At 45.5% G+C, this 17125-nt stretch overlaps 1 protein-coding gene across 5 annotated transcripts in view; it reads right to left on the bottom strand.

Annotated features, from left to right (window-relative positions):
- Nucleotides 1-17125, bottom strand: part of RIMBP2 (RIMS binding protein 2) — a 260412-nt gene that overhangs the window by 40290 nt on the left and 202997 nt on the right. For all 5 annotated transcript variants that reach the window (XM_083589685.1, XM_083589684.1, XM_083589686.1 and 2 more), the window contains 4 exons: nucleotides 12807-12958; nucleotides 8610-8686; nucleotides 6498-6607; nucleotides 4453-5265 (listed from right to left, as the gene is read on the bottom strand). In XM_083589685.1, coding sequence (XP_083445811.1) covers nucleotides 4453-5265; nucleotides 6498-6607; nucleotides 8610-8686; nucleotides 12807-12958 — 1152 coding nt within the window. The remainder of the gene's footprint in view (nucleotides 1-4452; nucleotides 5266-6497; nucleotides 6608-8609; nucleotides 8687-12806; nucleotides 12959-17125) is intronic.

The raw sequence follows: 17125 nt of genomic DNA, 5'->3' as shown, positions 1-17125 counted from the left end.
TTTTAAAACAAATGCATGCAAATAAAATTAAATGCTAAAATTACGCCTCTTGGCTGGCTAAAGAGAAAGGTTTTTCGCAGGTGCTGAAAACAATACAACACAGCCACCTGCCTCATGGCAATTTCAGAAATCCTCCTAGTTAGGAAGGATGGAATGCAGGCCCAGGGAAACACCAAAAGGAATGGAAGGGTAGAAATCCTCCCATCCCAGAGCCAACACTAGGACGGGAGGTAGGCCTGTTGAGACAGCTGCCAAGGAGTCCTTGCAGGGCATAGGACAGGGCAGAGGCCAGTCTTGCAAAGTGTTTTTGGAAGGATTACAGCAAACACTTCTGTATCCCAACGTTGAGGAGCCACTTCAGCAGGAGCAATCCGATGCTGAGGAGAGAAGTCTGGAAAACCATTTGCATGCCCTGGGTCTCAGAATACCCTAGAGAGAGCTTGCAGGAGGCAGGAGGGCTGCAGAAACCATGTGGGAACCCAATAATGACGAGGCAAACGGCACACTGGCAACTTCCTGCTGCGGTCCCAGTGTGCAAAGTTGGTGCCAGATTAATAACTGCCTGGTTAATTGGCCGCTAGGATGGGGAAACAGTGTGCCAGAGGCTACCAAGAGTCTTTTGTGCTGTCCGCAGCAATTGCAAGAGAAGTTTGTCAGAGGAGGACATAAACTGGCCCAACTCCTTGCACACAGAAAACCAGCAGGTCAGGATGAAGAGAAGAAGAGTTTGGATTTGATATCCCGCTTTATCACTACCCGAAGGAGTCTCAAAGCGGCTAACAATCTCCTTTCCCTTCCTCCCCCACAACAAACACTCTGTGAGGTGAGTGGGGCTGAGAGACTTCAAAGAAGTGTGACTGGCCCAAGGTCACCCAGCAGCTGCAGGTGGAGGAGCGGAGACGCGAACCCGGTTCCCCAGATTACGAATCTACCGCTCTTAACCACTACACCACACATATAGACTAGAGTGTTTGTGGTCAGTTCTCAAGTGTGGTCTTCTTGTGCATAGACAGCCACTTTGACCGGGCGAAGGCATGTTCAGGGGAGCTAAAAGCTAATAAAGGCCAATTGCTCTGCTCAGCAAATGGTATCTAAAGTTGCAGTAAGACTTTTCTCGAGAGCCAGTGTGGTGCAGTGGTTAAGAGCGGTAGACTCGTAATCTGGTGAACCGGGTTCAATTCCCCACTCCTCCACATGCAGCTGCTGGGTGACCTTGGGCTAGTCACACTTCTCTGAAGTCTCTCAGCCTCACTTACCTCACAGAGTGTTTGTTGTGGGGGAGGAAGGGAAAGGTGATTGTGAGCCGCTTTGAGACTCCTTAGGGTAGTGATAAAGTGGGATATCAAATCCAAATTATTTTTCTTCTCTTCTGCACCACACTGGAAATAAGGCTGGTGTGTGTTTCTGTCTACATTTTCCCCTGACACCATAGCTTAAGGCAGCCCTGTTCAGGGAAGTTTTTAATCTGTGATATTTTAGTGTATTTTTGGTTTTCTATGGAAGCCGCCCAGAGTGGCTGGGGAAACCCAGCCAGATGGGTGGGGTACAAATAATAAATTATTATTATTATTATATTATTATTATAGGTAAAGGTAAAGGGACCCCTGACCATTAGGTCCAGTCGTGGCCGACTCTGGGGTTGCGGCGCTCATCTCGCTTTACTGGCCGAGGGAGCCGGCGTACAGCTTCTGGGTCATGTGGCCAGCATGACTAAGCCGCTTCTGGCTAACCAGAACAGTGCACAGAAACGCCGTTTACCTTCCCGCCAGAGCTCTACCTATTTATCTACTTGCACTTTGACGTGCTTTTGAACTGCTAGGTTGGCAGGAGCAGGGACTGAGCAACGGGAGCTCACCCTGTCACGGGGATTCGAACCACCAACCTTCTGATCGGCAAGCCCTAGGCTTTGTGGTTTAACCCACAGCGCCACCCGCATCTTTTTTATAGGCATTCCCTTATCTACGTCTGATCAACTCGCGTGTGACTGCATATATGCAAGGCACCGTTAAATGAGTAATTCAATTCTAACCTGAGATGACAGGAGAGAGCTGGAAATTACTTGTGTCTCATAAGGAGACCCTCCCCAGAGCCCAAAAAGGATGTCAGTGGGTCAAAAGTCCAGGAAAAAAAGACTCCAATGACTCCAAATGGTGTGTGGGAGCTCTTGCTGAAGCTGCACTACTCTGCTCTACAGCTGTTGGGTGGCAACACTGTTTTTATTTATTTATTGGGGGTGGGTAACTCAAGGGTACGCAGTACCGGCACCCCCCACCCAAATGTTAAAAGTGTGGCACTTACTGTAACACCTTTTTTTTTTTTGCTCATGCATGTGGGGGCCTGGATCATAACCCCCGCGTAAGAGAGAACAGAGGCCTAACTCAGCAAGTCTCTTCTTAAGCGCTAAGCTTCAGCTAGACTGCAAGATCTTTTGCTTTCTTTCCGTTCCTTGCCTCTTGGAGTGGCAGGCTGCGTGTGTGTTCCAAAACCTGGGCTCCATGCAGCTAAAAACAGCTGAGCAAAAACAAAAAACGAAAAAACCTCCCCCTGTTTGAAGGCCCTGAAAACCTGTTATCATGATAGCACACTTGCTATGTCTCTAATTAAAACCAATCCCCTATAAATAGCAGTGTGCTGGATGGAAGCCTAGCCTAAAAATATCCCTGTGATTATTAAGGTTATGTATATTTCATGAGTTCTGCCACATATTTGGCAACATCCTGGCTAAACTGAACAAGCTAAAAAGCTTTCGGAGGGGAAGGGCCGCCCCCTCCACCGTAACAATCAATTCACAGTGCCGGCAGTCCTACAACAGTCCCGAACATCTCTGAATTGTTATTGCCAGGCAACAAAATCCTTATGGGTTGAGAAAAAGTACTAGCAGGTCTCTGTAATACCAGGAATCCTGCTTAGCTTTCCCTTGGGAAACAGGGCATGTGTCATTTTGGGGAATGAAGCCCTCCCCAAAGCCAGTTCTACAGGGGTGATCCTTGAAGACCCTTTTATATGTGGACCGCCTTGCTGAGCTCAAACTCTCAAGGTGTGCCATTGAAGACACCTGTATCCAGAACTTTATGGTATGAGAAGACCACTCCCCCCCCCCCCCGCTTCGAAAGTCCCTCTGACCCTGTTTGGGAAACATGGATGTCTCCATCTAGACCAGGAGTGCGGCACCTTAGGCCCAGGAACCAGATTTGGCTCCCCCGGCCTCTCTATTTGGCCCACAGGGTTCTCCCCAGGCCATACCCATCCCTGGCCTTGTTTGCACCCGAGGTGTTTTCACCTGGCTGGATTGTGTCCATTTGCTTGTCTGGATAACTGATGGTGCAATCTAAATGTGGCACATGTACTTATCCCATTTCTGCAATAAACTATGCATTCAAGCTCCCGAAACCTTGGCTACTTGTCTTGCTGGCTTGCTGATCCTTCCCCAGTGGCACAGGAACATAGGAAACTGCCTCATATTGAATCAGACCTTTGGTCCTTCTAGATAAGTGCTGTCTACCACTGTTTGGCACCAGGTTTCAGGTAGGGGATCTTCCCAGCCCTACCTAGTGATTGAATATGGGACCTTCTATGTACAGAGCAGATGCACTACTAGTGAACTACGGTCCTTCCCAGAGGGGAAGGCAGATGGCAGCTCTAAGTTAGAAGTCCCAAATTCCATGTTCTTTGGGTGTACACACCCAGGCAGTCATAGGTAATTGTAAATGTAAAGGTAAAGGGAACCCTGACCATTAGGTCCAGTCGTGACCGACTCTGGGGTTGCGGTGCTCATCTCGCTTTATTGGCCAAGGGAGCCGGTGTACAGCTTCCGGGTCATGTGGCCAGCATGACTAAGCCGCTTCTGGCGAACCAGAGCAGCGCATGGAAACGCCGTTTACCGTCCCGCCGAAGCAGTACCTATTTATCTACTTGCACTTTGATGTGTTTTCGAACTGCTAGGTTGGCAGGAGCAAGGACGAGCAATGGGAGCTCACCCCATCGTGGGGATTCGAACCACCGACCTTCTGATCGGAGCACCTGTATGAGGCTACCTCTCTTCTTTCCTTTGGCAGTCTTCCCAAAACTTATCTTGCCCCCAAAGTCTTCAGGACAACCCCCTGCTTCCAATGTTCAATGGTCATGGGTCCGTAATGAAGCCTTAAGTAGGTGCAACTGAAACACTGACATGTTCCAGGAGCAGTCAATGTTGTGCCCCACCCCGATGTTCCTGGACTACAAATCCCATTGTCCTTGACCATGCTGGTCGGGGATGATGGGATTTGTAGTTCAACAGCATTTGGAAGACCCCACGTTGGCATCTTCTGTGTCAAAGTTTAGAATGCCAGATCCTTCAGGAAATAACCTTCCCTCTTGCAATCTGTAAGCTTTCACGTACACCAATGGCGCTACATAAATTAACAAACCAACAGCAAGCAATATCCTAAAAAAACACACAACACAGAGTCAAACCTGCTGGCAATGTCGAAAATTCTACAAAGGCTTCCTTTTTTTCCCGTTGCTCCAGTGGGAGCTGCCAGGGCATTTGGTGAGGCTTGGCCAATACCTTCACCTTGTAGGCCATGTTGGGCTTCAGGTTAAAAAACTGATACTTGTATCTGGCAGCCTTGACAATATCGAATTCCTCTTCGTTGAGGAAAATCACGTGACTGTAATTGCTGTTGGTCGGGAGCCAGGTGAGCTCGGCGGAAATCTGGGTGATGTTGTCCACCTTAAGGTGCGAAGGAGCCACAATGACATCCTTCCCAACTAACAAAGTGCACTGGAGCTCATCAGAATTGCCCCTACTGGTTATGCTTTGAATAGATATTCGATACGTGCAGGTAGCAATGTTAAGTTTTTCTATGAGAGCTTTAGTTCTGCTCCCCAAGGACACACTCATCCGTATTTCTTTGTCTACCAAGACGTTGTAGCTATGAATGGTTCCCCATCCAGGTGGCACGACCGGAGGCTCCCAGCCCACAATAACACTTTTGGCTAGTTGTTTGATAAGGGTAATTTTTCTAGGATAAGGCACAATGTCTTCTCCGATTTCATCAATGTTCACATCCAGGGTCCCTGCACTGTTATTGACAACGCCAGGCTCTAAGTGGCTGGGAGGGTTTATTTCCAAAAGGCCATCTCCTTCCAACATGTGACCAGTGTGGTTGATGTAATTCTGGTCCTGTTCGCTGCCCACCCCACTCAACAAACGGGATTCATTGTCCTGCACAAAATCCACAAAGTTGGAAGGGACAAGACCTCTCTGTCCATCTAGGAGTTCACCTAGAGGAGAAAGAGAAAAAAGGTGGAAGGCAGGTTGCACAAACACACAGAAAAGACACAACGACTCATCTGGATTCACATTGAAAGATGGACCAAGGAGAAACGCAGCCAGTTTCAACCACCATCCCTGCCCTAGCCCTGTTGAGGTGCTCACCCAGCCCAACCTAAGCCAGTAGTGACTGCTGTCCATCGGGACTGGTAGGAACCAAACAGTAGAAGGAACCAGAGCCAAGGACAGGCAGAGTCAACTAATTCGACCTTCCGGTCTACTGGGCTTTACTTTAGCCTCAAGTTCAAGTACTTTATTACAGTCATAAACCCGCATAAGCAAAACATCTAAATGAATAGCATAACAGTATGAATCTATTATTAAATAAATAGGACCAAGAACCAAACATAGATTTAAACATATACATAGAATACTTAATTAAGCATAGATAGTGGGTGAGTAAAAATTTATAAGAAAAATTAAAAGATCGGTTAACACAGCTATATGGGGTGGGCTTCAGAAGTGTGGATCTAACAATATGGGTCTTCAGTTTAGGATTGAATTGTAGCATAGGCCATTCATCGTTGAATATCTATCATGGCAGCGCAAAATCTGGCGAATGAATATGTGACTTCTGGGCTCTCGTCCTGTAGTAATAAGGAGATGTTGTGTTGTTCTGAATGCCCAGGAAACGTATATAAGATGAGTTGGATAAACCTAGTTTGAATGTCTATATAATACTGGCAGTGAAGAAGGGCATGCTCCGTTGTTTCCTGCTGCTACTGGGCTTTACAAGGGCATCAGTGAGACTAAGGAGGAGTCATGGGCTGGTTGTAGGTAAGAAGGCAGGCAAGTGGGGGCTGGATAAGGACAGACAGAGGTCAGTGGGGCCAAGCCCCCTTTGCCCTAATAAATTAGCCACCACTGCCCTCATCTGATAAAAGCCTTCACCCCCACCATTCAATTAGAATTAGAATTTGTATAAGGGGAGAACAATGGCACCCTCACTGACCCCACTCTCTCTGCCAAATCCCACTCGTTCAGTTCCATAACTCCCCATGCATTGGTGGGCTGATGTCTCCAGCAGTTCAGACTGCTCTACTTATAGGGCCACCCTAGATGGTTCAGAATGCTGGATAATCGCAAAGGGCAGCAAGTGGAACCCAGAATGCTCCCCTGCACCCAAATTTGTTGTGCAAAAACAAAAGCAAAATAAATAAATAAATTGCCAATCTCAACAAACCTTCATAGAAGCCATCTTCGTCCATGTCTCCGTACACATAGAGGTATTTTCCTGCTGTGAGGGGCAGCTCTGCTTCGGGGTTTTCATTTGGTCCATCAAATGGGTTGTAACTGGAGGGAAGCACAATTACCTTTTCTCACCATCGCTCATGTAATTAACCAGTCAGTGTTGAGAATCTCAGGGTAGGGCAAAGAGCTCCTGCAACCTCCTGCTACATAGGAAGCCACCCTGAACTATGTCAGACGATGGCTCCATCTAACTCAGTACTGTCTGTAAATGGCTCTCCAGGGGTCTCTCTTAGCCCTACCTGGAATTGCCTGAGATGGAACCAGCAACCTTCTGCACGCAAGGCAGCTGCTCTACCAGTGAGCTTTGGCCAACTTCCACTTGCTCCCAACTTCACACAAAGCCATATCCTGACTCTTCCCCACACAGCTAGCAAGTCCGGCCCTTGGTGAGCCAGTTGGGTTTAGAGCACCCAAACCCTTTCACAGCACCATTTCTCTTAAGGAGGAATGGTGGGCTGATTCACTCCTGAGTCCTTGCCTCTCTTTGGCTGGTCTCCCCCATCTGCTTTTGCACATTTCCCCTAAGAGTCTTAGGCTACCCACTATTACCCAATTTGCACCTCCCACATCCCTAAAGCGGAGATACGGCAGCGAGATGTCCTACTGCAACATTGGAAAGCATCATTATATTCTGGGATGCCTCTGCGATCCAACCCCTCCTTGGTCAGCCCTCACGTAGGCACACAGTCATGTGCAGGCCAGGGTGCTATTAAGCACAACTGGCAGCAGGGTAGTGTTGGGCAAGTAACATGCCAGTTTCAGGCATCAAGGCCATGACAGGTCCTGAGCCTGGGATCCTTGGGAGGGTCAGACAAGGATGTCAGGGCTTGCAACCACTGGAAGGGACTGCAGAAAGAGGAATCAACCATGCACCAACCCCCAGAACACAAAGTAGGCCAAGGGGCAAGACGTGACCTCTGTTTCTTGCAGAAGTCTGTTTCTTAAGTCTAAGCAGCATATGAACTCAATTTGCAACGGGCCCCACCTTGTCTCACTCAGCCTTTCCCAGTGCCTCTCATTGAGCCTTGCCTTATCCACCTCCTTGGACATTATTTCTGCTGGCCCAGTAGTTTTTCAGCATCTATGCTAACAATGAATGTTCAGGAGCCCTGACAATTGGGAACATGACTGCCTTACTTCCCACGCATGCAGGATATTAAAAAAAACAACGGTGTCACAATCGTATACAGTAGTACCTCGGGTTAAGAACTTAATTCGTTCTGGAGGTCCGTTCTTAACCTGAAACTGTTCTTAACCTGAAGCACCACTTTAGCTAATGGGGCCTCCCACTGCCGCCGCGCCCCTGGAGCATGATTTCTGTTCTCATCCTGAAGCCAAGTTCTTAACCTGAAGTACTATTTCTGGGTTAGCAGAGTCTGTAACCTGAAGCGTCTGTAACCCGAGGTACCACTGTAGTTTGAGAGAAATCCCAAGATGTGAAAGGCAACTTATTTCAGCAACAGGACTCTGAGTGGGCAAGAGAAAGTACTGCTTTCACTTCTGCCCATGGTCCCTGAAAGTGGCCAGTCAGCAGGTAAAATGGCCAGCTCACCTCTCATTCTCCCCAGTGCCTGAAATGCAGGAAACATCTTTCAGGCAGACCAAAAAATTTACCATTTCCTGGTGATTTGTGGCAGGGCTCAAACTTTGAGGTTAATAAGACCACTTAAAGGAGAGGATAAAAGAGAGAATATTGGCATACAACGGTGTGGGATATTGCATCATTAGAAAAACTGAGATGCAGCTGAGTACTTAGAGGCCAATGCAAAAGTTGTTTCAATTTGTCACTTACGCTACTATCTAAGAGCATGACTGGCCCCCACCAACAGCTTTTAAAGGGATGCTGTCAAAATGAACAATTTTTGTGTTTTGCACCCCCGTTGATGTGTCTTCTTTATAGCGGACCCCCTATACTCTCTTATGGATGCCACATGTAGTATTTTGCATTGACTGCTAATAAATCAGTTTTTTAAAAAAGCATTTCAAGTTTTGAAAAATAAAAAATACAGTTCACATACAGGCCTGCTTGGTGGGTTGACATTACCTATATCGAGCGATGCAAAGATGGACTTTTCCAGAGTATCTCTGCTTTGAGGTATTAGAATTTCGTTCATTATCCATCTACAATAAGAAGTAATAAATGTGATTGGTCTTCTGGGATCAGGGTTATATCTTAATCTCCTAACGTACAAATGACCACCATATATATATATATATATATATATATATATATATATATATATATTATTATTATTATTATTATTATTATTATTATTATTATTTCTTCCCAGATAGAGTCTGACAAGCTTTCTATTTATTTAGGAAAGTGCATTAATATCAAACAACAGGAATTGAACGAAATGCGTAATATGCAAGTGCTAAGAACTGGTATTGTGTGTAGCACTCAACACTGTGTGAAAGACATTCATTAAAAACAAAGCACCACTTAAGACTCTCTCTCCCTCTCCCTCCCTCTCTCTCTCTCTCTCTCTCTCTCTCTCTCTGTGTGTGTGTGTGTGTGTGTGTGTGTGTGTAATGAATATTGAAAACAGGCATTCAATGTCTGGCAAAATGGCAGAACCCAAGGGCAGAAAATGGATATATTGCAATTGAAGTGCTTACATTATACCAAGTCAGACCATTGGCCAATCTATCTCACTATTTCCTATGATGACCAGCAACTAGTTTTTCCAGATGTTCACTTTGTGTAGGGAGTGGGCAATTCCATGTTCAGAAATCTTTCTTTCAGTAATCAGGACTCACACATCACAGGAACCTGTCTTAGGCTGCATCAGACCATTGGTTCATTCAGTTCAGTGCAGTGCTTTCTACACTGACTACCAGCAGTCCTCCAGGATTTCAGACACAGAGTCTCTCTCAGCATTACCTAGAGTGGCTGAGGAAACCCAGCCAGATGGGCAGGGTATGAATAATAATAATAATAATAATAATAATAATAATACTAAAGATGCTGGAGATTGAAGCTGGTACATTATGCATGCAATACTGGTGCTCTACCACTGAGCTATAGCTCTTTCCCTGTAGGGTTCAATGGGTTGGGTTTTCCCAGGGCTCTCCAATTACCGATTCCCAGTCAATTCTGGCAGTGACTCACAAAGGTTGCAAGAATAATCCTCTTTTAGACCCTGCTACCTGAGATCCCCCCCACCCCCAATTTCCAACACCTCCCAGGGAGGGCTGAGAACGTCTCCTGCCTGGAACCATGGAGAGGTACTGCCAGTCAGGATAGACAACATTGAGATGGACCAATGGGTCTGACTCAGTATAATATGTCACTGAAGGTCTTTGGGAGCAAAGATGGAGTCCTCTACATGCAAAGAATGAGATCAACAGGAAGCTGCTGTACCACGTCAGACTTTTTGTCCACCTTCCCCAGTATCGTCTTCTCTCATTGGCTGTGGACTCGGGCAAAGGAAGGTCTTGCACCACCTGCTACCTGATCTTTCGTACTGCAGATACAACAGGCTGAACCCATGTGGAGGTACGCATGGGCTCCCTTTCTAGATGTGCCCTCAAACTTACAACAAAGTTCCTGCACCATCATGAAGTTACTGTGGACAGCAAAACAGCCTGCATGAATAACTCTACCTATCTGATTCCTGGGGGGCTATGTGCTCCTGGCCACCCACTCTCAATCCACCCACCTCCTCACAGAAAAACGCAAACAACCCAAAAAGGTTTTGCCCATCACTTTCTTCCCACTCATGCCCTGGTAGCCCGTGGAGAAAATAACACAGCCCTTCTCTCCACTCTGTTGGCACGCAATAGAACTCATAACCAAGCCCATAATAATTGCTTTGGGAGATTGCTTCCCCCTCCTTGTTATCAATCACCAAGACAGTAAATGGATGGTGTCTTTGTGGAATGGCCGAGGCCAGCTTGCAATTTCTGAAAATTGCCCATGTCAAGAACCTCTTTGTTGGCTTGACTTTTCAAAGCCTGAGTTCTCCTGAAGCATTTTCAACATAATATAGCTCTCTGCCTTTCTCGGGGATACTGCACCGCTGAACGTATCCCGAGCCAAAATCTCCACGTGGGGTACACACGCACCCCGTAATTACCAATACAAAAGGCAAACAATGAGCAATTCATGTCTGAAAAAAGGGCAAGCGAAGTAAAGCATAATAGGAAAGCCAACCTGGGTCTCTGTGCCAGCGTCCTATTTTCAGAGTGGTGGGAGTAAGATAGAGCGATAGCTGCTTAAAATACACACAAACATATTCCCCCCCCCCCGGCTTGCAGCGTACTCTGATCCAACCTGTTTTGCAATGCACAAACAGTACAATCCTATTCCTTTCTGCTCAGAAGAAAGTCCTACAGTTCAATGAGATTTACTCTGAGGTAAGTGTGTATAGAAGGTATACACACTTTTGCCCCATTAATGTCAAACTGTCCAACTTGATGTGTCTGCAAAGGAACAATCTGAAGTCTTAAACTGCACTCTGCAAGAGGGGCTTGTGTTTGACACCTTTTACATTTGGTTCAAAATGCAAACACTACTGGGATTGGCCCCACTTGGGAATTTGCTCGTCTTGGGAGTGGAACTGATTCCTGATGTAAGTGGGGTGCATGTTGTTAATTCAAGTATCAAGTACCATACAAAGTAAAGTGAAAGATGAATGCATATGTGCATAAACACATACAAGAGCATTTCTTTTAAAATGTTGGGATGGCGAGAAAAAAAGAAAAACACAGTGTAAACTTACCCCCATAAGCATGTCCTGACATTTCAATATCATTTTCTTATATCTTATTCAGAGTGCGTTTTCCCTCTAGCACCACTGCTGACATCATTATTTAAAAAACCAACAGAGCTGTGTGTACCCTCTTCTTGGCTGTCTCCATTGAAGCAAGGCTCCCTCTACATTATATATGTCTGGTTATCCAGCAATTAAAACAGGAAGAGGTCTAGAATCATTACAGGAGTAACTGCTCAGGTAACACCGGAGTGTTCAGACATAGCAACAGACCAAAGTTTTACGTTTCTTGAGTGAGCAATGAGAATCAGCGTGCCTTCCCCTGCCCACCATGACCAAACTCCCCCTTGAGCCATGCCTGAGGTGAACCATTGTTTGCCATTTCACCAGAAGCAGCAAATAATGGATTCTGCTTGCCCTGGAAACTGGGGTTTGATCCTAGGTTATGAGCCTAGTTTGCAGGGCAAGTGCAAAACCATAGTTCACTGGGTTGGACAAAATAGGGAATTTTGGCTCATCTCAAAAGGACTGGAGGGGCATAAGGGGATACGGGAGCAGGGGTGTGAGGAGAGGAGGAAATTTGCCATTTCCAAGGTTCCTCAAATTTTGTTCCAATAATAATAATAATAATAATAATAATAATAATAATAATAATAATAATTTATTTATACCCCACCCATCTGGCTAGGTTCCCCCAGTCACTCTAGGCAGCTTCCAACAAAATTTAAAAATATAATAAAACATTCTGACTTTTGTTTGTACTCAACATGCAAACTCGACCATTTTCCTTGGGATTGGTGCAAACAATCATGTTACCTACATCACGTATGGGGAACCTTTGGCCCTCCAGATGTTGCTAAACTCCCCTTAGCCCCAGCAAGCATGACCAAAGGCAGAATACAGTGATTCTGAAGGACCTGAAAATTTGTTTATGTATGCCACAACTGCAGCCAGAATGGTATTTGTCCAGAGGTGGAAAGAGGATGCTGTACCAACCAAGGAAGAGTGGCTGATTAAACCGATGGATTATGCCGAAATGGCAGAATTAACAGGCGCAGTAAGAAATCAAGAGGGAGGGAAATGATTAAAGAGTGGGGAACATTTGTAGAATATCTGAAAAATTATGGAATGCAAGTAAGTGCATTGGTAGGGTTACCTTAAATCAAGCAATTAAAATTATTATCAAGACAAATTCTAGAATAACTAAAAAATGGAGTACAGTGGGAAATGAAGTGTTAAAAATTCAGAAAAGAAACCACCAAAGGGGGGAAGTTTAATATGCATATGTATTGGAAGTATGTGATTTTAAGGTGTGTATCTGTAAATTTTTGAAAACTGAATATCTCTCTCTCTCTCTCTCTCTCTCTCTCTCTCTCTCTGTGTGTGTGTGTGTGTGTGTTAAGAAACCTCTGGAGAGCCAGAGGTTCCTTAAGCCTGATCTATATCATGAGCCCTTCTTAACTAAAAACTAGTCCCAACAGTTGAAGAAGAGTCAGGTTTGTCCAAAGCCATTTTCAACTTACGTCTGATTCAAACCTGCATCTTGGGCTGCCAGATCGTGACCGGGACAGGAAAGTTGGCTTGATGGACAATTGCTCTGGTTTGTCCCCGGATAGTTGTAGGGGTCGTATGAACTCTGAGATCACACAGTGGCCTCCTGAGGAGCTTTCATGACCTGTGTGAAAAAGAAAAAGGAAGTAACATCTCAGGAAACTGGCAGGTATAGTGGCAATCTTGCAGCAACACACAAATTATTGTTGTTGTTGTTGTTGTTGTTGTTGTTGTTAGGGATGGCAGTTCCATCACCTTAAGTTCCAGCCCCCTTAGCTACTGTGTTTAGATTACAAAGGTGGGCAGGACTCCTGCCCCCCCCCATCTCTTGGCTTACCTCTGACAACTTCCTATGTTACTTAGTCTGACGATGATGCTGCATGAACATCAAATCACATCTTTTGGACAGTTCCCATTACACAACCAGTGATGAGATACAACTTCCCCTCCTTCCTAAGCATTTCCATACACTAACATTGGCAACAGGATGTCCGTGGGCTCCAAAGAGGACCAGCTGTACCCCTAGAACCAACCCAGAGTCCAGAAAGGTGTATCAAGAGAGTGGTAGCTTGAACATATGAAGATTAGTAATGAGTGAACTCCTCTCAGCTTGACTTGGAAATCAATCACCAATTATGAGTATTTATTTTTTTAAAGAGAGAGCTTTGGAGGGAGCTAACTTTTCCCCAAAAGGTATCAATTAGCTCATCATATTGGCTACATGGTATTGAGTTGGTTTCAAATCCCATCTGCCTCCTCCAAATCCTGTACACCAGTTGCTTCCCACATGGAGCTCAAGGAACATCCCAAATGGGGATTCTTAAGGCTGCAATGTGCTGTTTCTGGCCTTCTGAACAAGATAGGGGAGCTGTCCAACAGCAAAGGTGCTGAATGTTGAACAGGAGAGCAGCTGTTTAGGATGATTTGAGGAGGAAGGCCAATTGCAAAGGCCAATTCTCCTTGTTACTGTCCTATGGCATGGGTAGGCAAACTAAGGCCCAGGGGCCGGATCTGGCCCAATCGGCTTCTAAATCTGGCCTGTGGATGGTCCGGTAATCAGCGTGTTTTTACATGAGTAGAATGTGCCCTTTTATTTAAAATGCATCTCTGGGTTATTTGTGGGGCATAGGAATTCGTTCACCCCCCCCCATATTGTCTGGCCCCCCACAAGGTCTGAGGGACAGTGGACAGGCCCCCTGCTGAAAAAGTTTGCTGACCCCTGTTTGGCAACGAATCCACCAGATAGGTGCATGACAACAAATCAGGGAGCCCTGCTGTCTTTGCTAAGAGTCCAATGCCTCCCCTCGATGCATTTCTCACATGAATTGCAAGCCTTTGTGTTCACTTACATCTACTGACATCACCACATCACCAGTGTGGCACCCTTCAACTGTTGCAGGACAACCCCTTTCATCAACCCTCCAACAGGAGGAGTCCAAATAACATCTGGAGAGTCAACAACATTGACTACCCTTGGATGACCTTATGTTATCACATTCACAGTGTGATCCCTAATTGGCTGGGAATGTGTGGAGGAGGAAAGAGAAGAAATGGCTCTAAAGGGGTAACAAAGAAAGTGACAAACAAAATGGGGGGGTATGTTTGGGATTGCTGTTTTGAGGGCATTTCCAAAAAGCACAACTTTCATACCAAGAGCTGCCTAAACAGCATTAGGCATGGACCTTACTACTATTTTCATATTCTCCCAGAAATTAATAGTCTATGTCTCTATGGCATAGCTGCAGTCTACTTGCAGTATCTGCATGGTGCTAAGATAGACTTGAGTGTTTCTGAAACACAGCCATTTTGTTTTATAGCTGCCCTGAGAAATCGCTTCTACCCTAGGCAAAATGGAGGGCACTCCACAGGGCTAAAGAGTCCAGACCGCAGGGAGCCCTCCAGAACCAGATGCCATCTCTGCATAGAGTCGCACAGAGGCTGATGGCTCAAACTTCAGCAGGCAAGAAGGAAATGTTTGTGAATCTTAAGCGGGGGGGGGGGAGGCAGAGATAACTTGCAAAGGGATGGTGTATCTGTCTCATTTTAACTTGCTCACATTTTGGACCATTTCACACATTGTGTGGCAGGGAAAGCTTAGTGCTGAAGTGGGCATGTAATTGCCAGGACTAGGTAATGAACTCCGGCAAATTAACTGCTTACCACATGAAAAGAATGGCCATAATAAGCCTCTCCACACATTCAAATTTAGGAGAGTGCAATTAAAGTGGATCAAAGCTCTCTGTCACAAATCTACACCATGCATTTAAAGCACATGGCTTCCCCCAAACAATTCTGCAGTCCTGTGATGGCTAAATTACAGTTCCCAGGATTCCCTGGGAGACGCCTAGTGTTTTAAATGTGTGTTGAATGTGATTTAAATGTATGGTGTGGGTGTGAACCCAACGAATCCACTTTTGCTGTTAGGAAAGTGATGGGGAAATGCATAAAGAAGGTATTGGATATATGATTGATTCATGGAAATACATAACCACTTCACAATCAAATCAGGACGTTCATTCTGGCATAACTGCCTTGCAAACAAATCAGAAAGAATGCTCAATAAAAAGCAGGCATCATCTAATTCTCATGGAAGCTTTATGCAAGAAAATCAGGATGAACCCTTAATAAATGGGTCTTTTGCAGGCACCCGGAGAGCTTTAAAGCATGGCCAAACAATGGGGGAAGGAGTAATGTAAGAATGGGACACAAACATGTGTATCTCACTCAGGAAAGCTGGGATTAGCTCTCTCTATATTTGGACACTAAACCTGGTTCTTTCTGGATGGAAAGGGCTATACCACAAGGACTCTTCAGATTGGTCCTAAGTTTGCAGTTTGCAGCAACACCTTGCACGATGGCATCACCACCTCCAGGCAACTGTTTTACAGCAAAGGGGGGGTGGGGTGGAGCATGACAATAAGCATTGTATGTAAGCATTGCATTGTCTATCTGCAATTACCAGGGCTATGAAGCCCCACAACATGTAGTCTGGGCTAGGGAAGAAATGACAGGTGTAAGGGGCTCTTGAAAGCACACCAGAGAGCAGAAAAGAGCAGGCAACAGCAAACTCATTTTTTGAACTGATTTCGAGTCAGAGACCTGGATGAGTCAGATATAAATTTTCACCCTGAACCATATGCATAGATCCAGGCTTTGAAAAGTAGACTGTAGACTATTTTAATTAAAAGGAAGGGGAGGGAGGCAGAGAGGTTCGGAGAGGATATTTGAGGATGTCAGCACCGTCCTAAATTGGCCGCTGTGGCTTTGCTACAGCTGCTGCTACTGCTGATATAATTAGGCTCCATTTGCTATTTTCTGCTTCCATATTTGCAGCTCCCAGGGAACAACAGTGTAGAGCAGAGGCAAACAGAGTACGGCACGTCCCTCCCTCCCCCCCCTCAAAAAAAGAACCCTGCTTCTTCAAAACGGCCATTTTGCAGACACAACTTGCTGCAGCATTTATAGATTTTGTCAAAAAGTCAAGGACCTAATTCCGCACCGGATGGGGTATGAGCACCTTGTCAAAAAGCCCTATGGAGTCCCAATGCTTTGGTTAAAGAAGCCAATGCACTTTCCCCCTCCTGCTTGTACACAAATATGGGTGCACCCTTTCCAAACTCACGTTTGTGGGTGCTTGGCCCAGAGGTGCTCTCAAGGCAGGCTTCCAGGGCCCTATTCACAAGACCCTGGTTAGCTAGATTTTGAATTAAGTAAAAGAAGACACACTGCTATCTTAAAGAGGGAGTGGAGTAAGACAAATAAGTCTAGAGCCTGACATTACTCAGGACTGCAATACCTCAAGGACCAACTCTCTTCATATGGACCGAGTCAGACCCTGCGATCATTGCCCAAGGCCATTATTCATGTGCCTCCTCCATGAGATGACTGGAGGGTTATTGGTTTGTGTTTGTTTTTGTTTTATTATGTACAGTGGTACCTTGGGTTACAAACACCTTGGGTTACAAACACTTTGGGTTACAGACTCTGGCTAACCCGGAAGTAGTACCTCAGGTTAAGAACTTTACCTCAGGATGAGCAGGCGGTAGAAGGAGGCCCCATTAGCTAAAGTGGTACCTCAGGTTAAGAATGGTTTCAGGTTAAGAACGGACTTCCAGAACGAATTAAGTTTGTAACCAGAGGTACCACTGTATTTTGTGTTTTTTATGTTGTGAACTGCCCTGAGATCTACGGATGAAGAGTGGTATACAAATTTAATAAATAATAATAATTACTTAAAGCGTACCACTGATTCAATTTCTGGAAGGGATCTGCAGGAAATCTGCTAGTCAGC

Source organism: Podarcis filfolensis (assembly GCF_964270895.1).
Source record: "Podarcis filfolensis genome assembly, chromosome: 16".
NCBI classification, from domain to species: Eukaryota; Metazoa; Chordata; class Lepidosauria; order Squamata; family Lacertidae; genus Podarcis; species Podarcis filfolensis.
The sequence above is the reverse complement of the archived record's forward strand: the minus strand, read 5'-3'. Positions and strand labels throughout refer to the sequence as shown.